An 11,218-nucleotide genomic window follows, 5' to 3' on the forward strand; every position below is an offset into this window, starting at 1 on the left:
AGGGTTTGTTGAAGGAAAAAGAAAAAGATAGGGAGGTTTGAAAGAAGAAACACAGACAAAGAAGGGTTTTTCTTTGATGCCCTCCTCAATTAAAAAATTTCATTGAATAATTAGTATGGAATCAAACGCCTGTGATTAGCCTTTTATTACCAGACAATATTTTCACTCAACCATTGCTTCCTGTCTTTTGATTTGCTTCAATTCATACCGAAGAGCTCGAATAGCCATATTTCTTCACAAAATCCTCCAGACAGATACAGTGAGACGCACCTCAAGGCCAAACATAGGTTTTTTTAAATTATTAATAATATTATATAAATTATGATTCATTAATATTTAAAAGAAAATACAACCGATTGTAAAGGCATTTTAGTCCAAAGAACGACGTACTTATTTCATAAATAAAAAATTAAGGCTTCTTATGCGATTTTATTTTTCTGCGGCAACTGGGCTATAAGTCGCGTCTAATGGCGTCTCACCTAAAGCAATCGTCACCCTAGCTTTTATTTGCAGCTCCCGAATGCCAAATCTCTTCGTCCAAGCATTCTTTCTTTTCCTTTGACACCGAAAAGCATGGTCTGCATCCCCTCCTTTGCACACCTCCCGCGAGAAATAGAATAAGAGGGGAATTCCAATTGTTCTCGGTGCATTCCGCAACTTCGAGCACTTTGATTTGATCTACTACGTCTTGCTTGTATGTCATCCTAGCTGAATTTCAGGTTGGAGAATTTGAGTAAGTGGGGTTTTGGATTTCTTGTTTCCTAGTTTTGTCCTCTTTTTGGTCTTATGTCGGTGGCGAACTTTTTTGGGTTTTATGTAGATTTTCAAGTTTATTAATTCATGAGGATGGTGAACTTTTTGAGTCGTGTCTGTGATTTCGCAGCAAGTTGACAATCAGTTTCTCAATGTATTTCTTTCTCAATTTCGTTTGTCACTCTTCTTTTCTATTTTATTTAGATGGTGTTCCATCTGGCCGGTTTCTTGGAGAATAATTTACTTCATGCTAGATAACGGATCTAGGGTTGTGTTTGCTCATGCTTTAAAGTTCTATTTATGGTTGCATTTAGAGTCGCATGCCAGAGAACATACATTGTTTATTTGACATTTCATTGATGTCGATTCATCGACGTTAAAAGAAATGTAAACTCTTCATCTTTACTCTCTCTCTCTCTTTTCAGTAAGACGCCGAAGTTAGTTTTACGATACCAATTTAAGATTTAGATATCCATTTTGATGGGATGACATCTTTAGAAAATCTTTTTGGTTTTTTTTTTTGCATATATTGATATTCAAGTTTGGCCATTGGTTATGTTGCACAATTCTCCTCGAATGCTTGGATTCCCAAGTTAGTATCAATTCCTCGCTCTTATCATGTGACTTTCAGGCTCAATGTTTTATACTGTATTTTTCAGCTGCCATTGGATGGCCAAGATCTTATATTAATCTTGTTTTAAACTGGGCTGGCAAGAATCCGTTAGAGCATGCTGAACTATTGGTTCGACGTAAAAGTGAGCTACATGCATCTGATGGACCGTAGACCTTGACCATATCAAACAGAATTAATTACTCTGAGCATTCAATTGACTATCATTCTACTTCTGCTTATCTTAATTTTTTTTTTTTGTATGTAAATGGCGTTAAATATAAATGAGCAAGTATCACTGGAATAGGGTCAGCTCTTGTCTTCATCTTCTTAATGCCTATCACTTGAGAAGGATGTGATATTGTGATACCAAAAGTTCTGATTATGCTGGAATGGGTGGACAACACAATTCAATTGGAATTTATCTAAGAAGAAACAAAAGTGAAAAAAATATCACAGTTATTGAACACTATAACATGAGGGGGAGTCTGTTTTAAGTGGACAAGGTCACTTTTATTTCGGCGGGATGTGAAGGATTCAAACCCCAAACCATGTAGGAAATGGATCTATCAACTCCTTATAAAGTTATAAGCTGGGGGCTTTCTTCTTACATTTCAGTCAATTTTGTAGTTTGTGGATTGGACCTGTGTCTCAATGGCTTTGGGGTGAGGTTTCTAGTGTGAGGTCCAGGGTTCAAGTCTCACCGGGATAAGGATTCAACATTCAAAAAAGAAACTTCTGTAGTTTGACAAATGGTTATTTATCTCTTTGATTATCTTTGTAGGAAGATGGAAGGACCAGTTGGTAGAGGTGGCAGCAGTGCTGATATGATTTTACCAAACTATAAACTTGGGAAGACCCTTGGCATCGGTTCATTTGGTAAAGTCAAAATTGCAGAGCATGCACTTACAGGGCACAAAGTTGCCATCAAGATCCTTAACCGCCGAAAAATAAAGAACATGGAAATGGAAGAGAAAGGTATTTGATTTTGAATTATCGTTGACCGAAACACATTTTGGCTGTTGTTTAAAGCTGATAAACTATTCAGGAGTTGTGCAAATCATAAATTTGGAATATCAACAAACAAATTAGAAACAAGAGATGTGAAAAGCCTGAAAATATGATCATACTTGCAAATATAGTTTTTATTTCTTTTTTTTGCTTTATTTTGTGCTTCCCTTTTTTTTTTTTTTTACGCCTGTCCAGCTCCTTTTTTTCATTCCTCTTTCCACAACTAAATTGTCACCTTTTGTCAAAGAATAAATAATTTTTTGGTTATTCTCCGTCAATGAATAAATAATAATATTAGTAATATTAATAATAATAATAATAGTAACAATAATAATGCAAATGTTGAATATCTTTTTAAACATGATGGGAAAAAAATCTAAGAAAAAAAGGTACATGGATTGGGTCTTTGGTTTGATAGCTATATGGGGAGTTTTCAAGTGTGAGATCTCGCATTCAAGTCTCAGCAGGGTATAGGGTCTAATGTATGTGTGTGTGTAATCAACGTCCAGCAAAGAAAGTGAAGGATACAAATACCCAAGCACAAAAAAGGAAGAAAACAACAAAAGCAAAATACAAACTAGAAAAAAAGCTGTAGGACTACAGGGATAAAGAAACTGAAGGAAACATACAAAGAAAGAATTGATGAACTAGTTGATATTGATATCATTTTCATGGCTTACAATGTCTGTGTTATTTGATAATTGTTTATGCAAAACTACAAGTTCATGGCTATTTAAAATGTGGAGCTTTCAGTGATGCTTTGGCCAAAACAATGCTTCAGTGTTAGGTTTGAATTCTTGAAACCATAAGCTTTTCATACATTTGCTGATTTATCCATGTCTATTCATATTTTTATTTCTTTTGCAGAACAACTTCTATTTTGGTTATCTTTGTCTGTTTATCATTTACCTCTTGAACAAATATTCCTGATCAAAGAAATTCAGTTGATAGTTGATTTTGGTATCAGGGTTCATGTCCATAGGCAATATATATCTCAACTCAAAGACATGTATCTGGGAACTGTTATCTTAGTTGTTGTCTGCATTTCTGCTGGCTACTGGCTTATTCTGTACAGATCTTAAATTCCACTGGATCTAGGTCATTAATGTTCAAGTATATCTTTATTTGGCTTGTGGTTCTATTCTCTGTTTGTTTCTTACCTGACACATCCAAAATGAAAACTGTGGGCACTTACTGTCTTTATGTGCTTCATCTAAAATTTGAGTTTTGGTTTGTCTTTGATGCAATATCTATTTTCTTTTTTTTTTTCTTCTTTATTTTGAATGTATGAAAGATCTATTTTCTGATGTGTAATCATGTGTTTCTGTGACAGTGAGACGGGAAATCAAAATATTAAGGCTATTCATGCACCCTCATATTATACGTCTTTATGAGGTAATAGAGACTTCGACGGATATTTATGTTGTTATGGAATATGTGAAGTCTGGGGAGCTGTTTGACTACATAGTAGAAAAAGGTAGATTGCAAGAGGATGAGGGTCGCTGTTTCTTCCAGCAGGTGAGTTTTTTGCCCTGTGTTGTTAGCACTTTTCTCGAAATGTGTTGAACCACTGTTTTTTTTTTTTTTTAGTTAAAAATGATATGCCACTATTAAGGGTACATGGATCTCTCTCTCTCTCTCCACAGGGCAATACACACACTCACACATTAATTTTGGTAATCATTCTTGACTTATGGAGGAGAAAATAGGGAATGAGTCAAAATTTTCAGCAAATTGTGTAAGTTCTTATATCAGATGGAACTATTGCCACCAAAATATGGTTGTTCATCGGGACCTTAAACCAGAAAATTTGCTCTTGGATTCCAAATGCAATGTTAAAATTGCAGATTTTGGGTTGCACACACACGCACACATGTTAATTTTGGTAATCATTCTTCACTTATGGAGGAGAAAATACGAAATGAGTCAAAATTTTCAGCAACTCTCTCTCTCTCTCTCTCTCTCTCTCTCTCTCTCTCTCTCTCTCTCTCTCACACACACACACACACACACACACACACACATACACACAACAATCCCTTAATTTTGGTAATCATTCTTGACTTATGGAAGAGAAAATAGGGAATGAGTCAAAATTTTCAGCAAATTGTGTAAGTTCTTATATCAGAGATGGAACTGTGCCTTTGCAACAGATTATATCTGGAGTTGAGTATTGCCACCGAAATATGGTTGTTCATCGGGACCTTAAACCAGAAAATTTGCTGTTGGATTCCAAATGCAATGTTAAAATTGCAGATTTTGGGTTGAGTAATATAATGCGGGATGGTCACTTTCTTAAGACGAGTTGTGGAAGCCCAAATTATGCTGCACCTGAGGTATGTGCCAGAAACTATCTACCCAAAATATTTTAGACAAGTTTAATAAGCTCCTGGGGAAGGATCTATGCAGGAATATATGGAAGGAGCTCCTGAGGTACTTAGGAATGTTCCTCACTGAGCACTTCTACTGTGATGCTACAGATAGCTTGCTGCTACCTTTTACAGGGAATCTTGCCTTGACAAGCTTCTGTAAATGCAGCAATGGACATTATGGCCCATACAGCTAATTTCTACATGTGCTTTCTGCAGGTTATTTCTGGTCGACTATATGCTGGACCTGAAGTTGATGTTTGGAGCTGTGGTGTCATCTTATATGCTCTTCTCTGTGGTACACTACCTTTTGATGATGAGAATATCCCCAATTTGTTCAAGAAAATAAAGGTGTGAGAAGCGTCAATATGACTTTGAGATTTTAACTGCACCTTCAAGCAAAAGTGATTTAATATTATTCTGCCTGTTATTCATGTGATTCACTTAAATAGGGAGGAATATACACGCTTCCTAGTCATTTGTCTGCTGGAGCAAGAGATCTGATTCCTAGAATGTTGGTGGTGGATCCAATGAAACGAATGACTATTCCTGATATCCGTCAGCATCCATGGTTCCAAGCTCATCTTCCTCGCTATTTAGCCGTGCCTCCACCAGATACGATGCAACAAGCCAAAAAGGCAAGCAACTACAGATATTATCCATTTAGTTTTAGTGATGTAGCATGAGTTATTAGGCAATAATTCTTCTGGCCTAGAAGCTCCAAGAAAATGTTGCTAGATTGCTCATTCTTTCTGTTATAGTCAGAAATTCTCTGATACTGTTTTCCACATGCTAATTATTCTTTAACTGTACTTGCAGATTGATGAGGAAATTCTTCAAGAGGTAGTTAAAATGGGGTTTGATAGAAACCAACTAATTGAATCGCTTCGCAACAGAATGCAGAATGAGGTATTTCTCCCATCGGCTAACAATATATTTTCAGGGTTTTTTTTCTAGTTTTCATACATTATACACATTTTCATGTATTGTGCAGGGAACTGTTGCATATTATTTGCTCCTTGACAACAGGTTCCGTGCTTCAAATGGCTATCTTGGGGCTGACTTCCAAGAGTCAATGGTGTGCATGTCCACTAAATTGTCTTATGCTGCTCCTCTCTTTGATTCTCTCTTGTCGTCTATGATGTTACATTTGTCTGTCGTAGATTGGTGTTTAGCCCCTTCCTTATTATGTGTTTTTGGAGATTTTATTATCTGGGTCTATTATGTATAACTAGTTGCTATTTGAAGAAAGAAGTTGTCTAACTGGTATGTTTTTTCCAGGAATGTGGTTTTCCCCGTGGGCATTCTGGCGATTCTGCTGCTTCAGCTATTGGACATCGGTTGTCACCATATACGGACCACCAGAGTATGGGCATCAGGCCTCAGTTTCCTGTTGAAAGGAAATGGGCTCTAGGGCTCCAGGTCAGTGAAATTGTTTTAGCATTCTCCCCATTTTTTCTGTGTTTTGTTTTCCCTGTTGATTACTGATAGTTATGGTTGGTTCATAATATTGACAGTCACGAGCCCATCCTCGTGAAATAATGACAGAGGTTTTGAAAGCGTTGCAAGAATTGAATGTCTGCTGGAAAAAAAATGGGCACTACAACATGAAATGTAGATGGTTTCCTGGACATTCGGAATGCTTACTCAATAATCCTACCCACGGCAATCATATATTTGGAGATGAATCAGCCATCGTTGAAAATGATGGTGCTGGCGTTAGATCACCAAATGTTGTCAAGTTTGAAGTCCAGGTATTTGTTGTTGGATTGTAATCTCATTATGTTGCTTCTGAAGGAAAACAAAACGCTAAGCTTTTTTTCTTCCTTGGTCTTTTTTGTCTCGCTGATGTTTCTTATTGTTTTTTGAACAGCTTTACAAGACGAGGGAGGAAAAATACCTTCTTGACCTACAGAGAATAAACGGCCCTCAGTTTCTCTTCCTGGATCTTTGTGCTGCTTTTTTAGCGCAACTACGCGTTCTTTGACCATATTTTGCAGTTGCTACAAAATTCTAGTCAACATTAGAACTGTACCAATTTCCTGTGAATAATAGTTCTTGGATATGAGAGGTAAATTTGTGGCATCGCATGTTTGTTCTGTTTTTCGCCTTACTGTCTTCTCTTTTGACATCTAGATACTTGCAGATGTAGTTTACATAGTTTAGCACCCGTAGGCAGGCAGGCAATGGCTGCCACTGTGGTGAGGGGGGCTTTTATCTGAGCTCAATCTGACTATTTCCGTCTTCTGTATCTGAACCTTCTTTCGTCAAGTTAATAATGTAATGGATGGTCTTCCACATTTCTAATAACTGCCGGAATGTGATCAATTTAAAGTAACAACCGTGTGCAACAGATGGCATTTTTTTCTTTTAACATCTGTGATTGCTTGTGCCAGCACCTTATGGATGATATTTCACTTGAAAATCGAACAACTTAATACAAAGATCGTCTCTTAGTTCAAGTACAATGAGATTCCAGGATTATTGTCGATGCACATTTAAGAGGACCGTACGCCTTAGCCAACTTAGGGGATAGAAATGATGACTTGCATATATTTTCAAAATCGAGACTCATCTCTGACTCCAGACGCGCGGAAGTCCATTTTAAAACTAGCTACAATGCTGTCACACAATTAACTTGAACATGAGCTGCCGGGAAATCTGAATTCTTATATAAAAATTGCTCTTAGAAGATTGATCCAATACAAAAAATCATTTAGTGCAATCCAATCCTGATCGAGCAGTTGAAATAACCGTTTCGCCTTTTCATATTAGATAAGCTGTGGTCCGTCCTGTACTGAACCATGATGTTGAAGAATAATCTTGATTAAGATCATCAAAAGCCTTTACTAAAATCGAAAGGAAATGTGCATGATATATGAACGCTCAATCTAACTCATGGGATACTACCATTAGCGTGTATTGGTTGGCACTCAGTACTTCAATTATTAGGCCAAGTAGTCTCAGTAGGATGAACACCCACGGTATAAAGGCATCATTTTACACAGTCGACAAGAAAACAAGCAGAAGAATTGTGCAACATTAGTTCAATTGTCTTTGCTAGCACGTACCACATGCACTCTAGGCAGACAAGTTTGGAAGCTTGGAGAAACCACCCATCGAGTGTAATTATTCAAATTAAAAAAAAAAAGAAAAACAAATGTCTTAAATTGGGTTGATCCATCACACTTTCTCGAGTACACCAAACCTCCTGCAAGAAAGAGACGACCTCAGCCAGGACTGACGGTCCATTTAGACACTCACCTGCAATAAGTACAGAGTTTAGAACACCTCTACCGCAGATACATAAATATATTAAATCTCAGCTAATAGGATTTTGTGTCCACAATAAACATACAAATATTGCACCTGAGCTAACAGGTTTACAGCAACAATAACTCTTCGCAATCATTTGTGTTTTTTCTTTTTTTACTTATTTCATTAAAACTTTTTTTTCTTTTTTTTTAAAGGATTATCACTTCTTCGTAAACACAGGGATTTCATTTGAAATTTCATATTTTCCCACTGTGAGCAAATTCAGACACCTAGTGCCTGGTTGATATAACAAATTAGCTATAGCCAAGAAAGAGCAGCCCATTTCCATAGATTACAGGCCCTAGACTATTTTGGTACTTCCAACAATAAGTTTATGACCAGAGACCCCATCAACAACATATAATCCACGTCATTATTCGTAGGCAGACAATAAACAACATAGCAAAAGCATCCTTAGAAACCAGAAAAAAAAGGTAAATGTGCCATGCAAAATAAAAGAAGAATATCCAGATCACTATTTTCTCCGAGCAACATCCATCTGCTGATAGTGACACACGCCCGAAGTAGCATGTGTTATCAGTATATAATTGCTGACAATATGCCATCAAGGGCTCAATGGCATTCAAAGTTTGTGACAAGCACAAGGCTTGACATTGAAAATGTTATTGGCTACTGAATCAAGAGGAATGATCCTTCTGGCATCATTGGCATTGTTTTCATGAAATCCTAAGTTTGACCGATGGTGTTGCTTGTAAGTGGTCTCATGTTCCTAGAGCTGACAAGGGGCTGGCTGATTCTAATGCTAAAGAGAGGGTGGCCCTCTCCCCTCCTTGATTGTATTCCTCGAAGCCTTTGAGCTTTAATGAATAGCATCTTTTCTCTTAAAAAAAAAGTTTTGACACAGAAAAAGGTCTTCTATGCCTACAAAAGAACCCTCAACAATACGACTTCTAATGAAAAGATGTTTTGGTCAATTGATGATGTTTGTCTCCCCAAGTCTCAGGGTGGACGGGGTATTCGGCTATCTAAGGACATGAATCGTGTTTTACTTTTAAAGTGGATTTGGAGATTCAACTTGCTCACTTCCAACCCCTTTGGAAGGACCATGGTGGTTGTGAAACTCGGTGGACTTCCAGGGGAGCAAAAGATGCTTATTGCCGATTTGGAGGTCCCACTACCTTCTCTTTCCGACCTTTTGCTCTACTATCCGATATTACGTGAGTAATGGTCGGTCGATTAGATTCTGGGAGGATTGGTGGACGAGTAGTGAGCCTTTGCAAAGCTCCTTCAGTAGCCTTTTTCGTCTCTCCCTGTAGAGAGAGATTACTATTGTCGAGGCTTGATGTGATAGAGGATGGAGTCTCCATCCACGGTGGCCAGACAAGAGTGGCTCTTTTCCGGTCTCCTCAGCCTACTACTTCACCAGGGAATGGCTTCCTCACAGTTTCATGCATGAGGTCACCTTCACCTGGCGTATATGTGCCCCTCTCAAAGTCAAATTCTTCATGTGGAGTGCTTGCCTGAGCAAGATCCTTATGGCAAACAATCTTAAGAGGCGAGGACAACACTCAGTTGACCCTCTTTGCAGTTTGACAAAGGAATTGACCAACCACCTTCTCCTTTTTTGCCCCTTCTCATGGCAGGTGTGGACTTCTATTCTTCGCCGCATTGGTTTACAGTTCTACTAGCCTTGCAGACAACAATTCTTCTCTTGGTAATCCCGGGAAAGCAGGTTTTGGAAGAGACTTTTGTGACTCTTCTGGCAGTCAAATCATCTCCTTTGCTGGCCCTTTGGGAACAGCTGATTCACGAGCTTCATGGCCTCCTCAATGGGCTTTGCATATTTTGTGACCATTGCAACGGTCCTCTCCACATTGAAATAAGGTTTTCAAAGGAATCAAAGAAAAATAAATATGGAATTATAGTCTCTGTAGGACACCACTTTACCACAATAGTCTACATCAGTTATCTGTCTTACTAATTAAAAATCAGACTTATGTGTTTGCCTGATCGTCAGAACTAAGACTATAGACAGAAATAAAGTTGATACGAAAGTCAGAAAGCCGGGAGATAAAGGGGAAGTATATTGGATGATATTAAGTTTGCAATCTGGCAACAACCGAGAAATGAGACCCAAATTTTTTTTTTAAAGCTTCAATTTATTTGTTGTAACTAATTTACTACCCAGTATTATTCTGAATAAAATCCCTGCTCTCCCTATTTTGATAGCATGACAAGAAAAAATATTATTGAGAGAAGAGGATGGGATTCAGCAAATCACACTCTCAAATTAAAGTTTAATATCATCCGCCTTAAAACTAATAAATTAACATTCACACTAGCTCTTCAGTACTTGAACCTTCCAATTGATATCCTCTGCTTTCCTGATCCAAACAGATTTCCAACAGACAACAAATAATAAATAAAGAACAAAGATTACTCACAAATGCCTATAAAAAAATTACAAACAAAAGAAAAATGCAACGGAGCACTAGGGTTAGGGTAAGGAGCACCAAAGGGCAAACAGGACAAACTTTACCTATGGTGCCTCTTCACAAAATCCGATTTGGCGGCTTCCTCATCTAAGCGATAGACAAAGAGGATCTGAGATCAGGGACGGAAACAGCAGAAAATGTAGCGAGACGACAGGTGAAAAAAAGCAAGATAAGAAATACATACCAGAGAGATTGAGTGTCATCTTGGTGATAAGAGTCCCAGTAATGGCGAAACCAACGAGGAAGGGCCAATTCCTCCTCCACTCTCGCCTGAAAAACACTGGCCATGGATCAAATTTCCTCATCTTCAGGTACTTTCTCTCTAAGGCGACCTCCAGTGGAGCAGATGGAAATCATGGAAGAATATATATTATATATATAGTGAGGAGGAAAACGGCATAAGGGGGGGCCATACAATGAATGTGAAGCCCACTCGAATCAGAGAACCTCTATGCATGCGCATATGTCCTTAATTGTAATTTCATATCTGCTCATGGCCAAAAAAACATACTAACTTTAGAGGAAACAATCAAAGGGTTTCATAGCAACTTAGAAGCAAATCAAAGAACAAGAAATGTGCATCAAGACCTACAAACAAGAAGGAATACAGTTCCTAGACAATGGTTGATCAAGGCACATGACTGGGACTAGGATCTATAACTCAAGGCAATTTTTCATATGAATTTGTATGGTGACATTGGGGT

The 11,218-nt window shown here is 37.8% G+C and overlaps 2 protein-coding genes across 4 annotated transcripts; one reads left to right on the forward strand and one right to left on the reverse strand.

Annotated features, from left to right (window-relative positions):
* Positions 1-552: 552 nt before the first annotated feature.
* On the forward strand, positions 553-7,083 carry LOC137934444 (SNF1-related protein kinase catalytic subunit alpha KIN10-like). Of its 2 annotated transcripts, none has more exons than XM_068778780.1 (11): positions 553-733; positions 2,148-2,341; positions 3,708-3,892; positions 4,528-4,710; positions 4,963-5,094; positions 5,196-5,381; positions 5,563-5,652; positions 5,738-5,821; positions 6,025-6,165; positions 6,261-6,497; positions 6,617-7,083. In XM_068778780.1, exons 2-11 carry the CDS (start codon positions 2,152-2,154, stop codon positions 6,728-6,730), a joined length of 1,542 nt encoding a protein of 513 aa, XP_068634881.1. In that variant the 5' UTR covers positions 553-733; positions 2,148-2,151; the 3' UTR covers positions 6,731-7,083. The 2 variants fall into 2 exon arrangements, with proteins under 2 accessions (XP_068634881.1, XP_068634890.1); XM_068778789.1 differs by having other exon boundaries at positions 553-719.
* A 627-nt stretch (positions 7,084-7,710) lies between these two features.
* On the reverse strand, positions 7,711-10,881 carry LOC137941292 (ATP synthase small subunit 6, mitochondrial-like). 2 transcript variants are annotated; one of them, XR_011110380.1, is made up of 3 exons: positions 10,699-10,744; positions 10,559-10,601; positions 7,711-8,007 (listed from the first exon to the last, which is right to left on the reverse strand). XR_011110380.1 is itself a non-coding variant. In XM_068786640.1 (2 exons), the coding sequence occupies exons 1-2, from the start codon at positions 10,817-10,819 to the stop codon at positions 10,555-10,557; spliced, it is 168 nt and encodes a 55-aa protein (XP_068642741.1). In that variant the 5' UTR covers positions 10,820-10,881. The 2 variants fall into 2 exon arrangements, 1 of the variants encoding a protein (XP_068642741.1); XM_068786640.1 differs by lacking the exon at positions 7,711-8,007 and having other exon boundaries at positions 10,555-10,601; positions 10,699-10,881.
* Between the last annotated feature and the right edge of the window lie 337 nt (positions 10,882-11,218).

The sequence above is a fragment of the Aristolochia californica genome, unplaced genomic scaffold, assembly GCF_029961685.1.
Source record: "Aristolochia californica isolate CCGP_79_NKW_82.1479 unplaced genomic scaffold, dmAriCali1.0.hap1 SCAF_10, whole genome shotgun sequence".
Lineage (NCBI taxonomy): Eukaryota > Viridiplantae > Streptophyta > Magnoliopsida > Piperales > Aristolochiaceae > Aristolochia > Aristolochia californica.

Excerpts from the sequence above, each read along its gene's own strand:
- LOC137934444 (XM_068778780.1), top strand. The coding sequence starts at position 2,152 with ATGGAAGGACCAGTTGGTAGAGGTGGCAGCAGTGCTGATATGATTTTA. Across the intron at positions 3,893-4,527 it reads GTCGCTGTTTCTTCCAGCAG|ATTATATCTGGAGTTGAGTA; the intron begins GTGAGTTTTTTG and ends CCTTTGCAACAG. Across the intron at positions 5,822-6,024 it reads CTGACTTCCAAGAGTCAATG|GAATGTGGTTTTCCCCGTGG; the intron begins GTGTGCATGTCC and ends TGTTTTTTCCAG.
- LOC137941292 (XM_068786640.1), bottom strand. The coding sequence starts at position 10,819 with ATGAGGAAATTTGATCCATGGCCAGTGTTTTTCAGGCGAGAGTGGAGG. Across the intron at positions 10,602-10,698 it reads GATGACACTCAATCTCTCTG|ATGAGGAAGCCGCCAAATCG; the intron begins GTATGTATTTCT and ends TCTATCGCTTAG.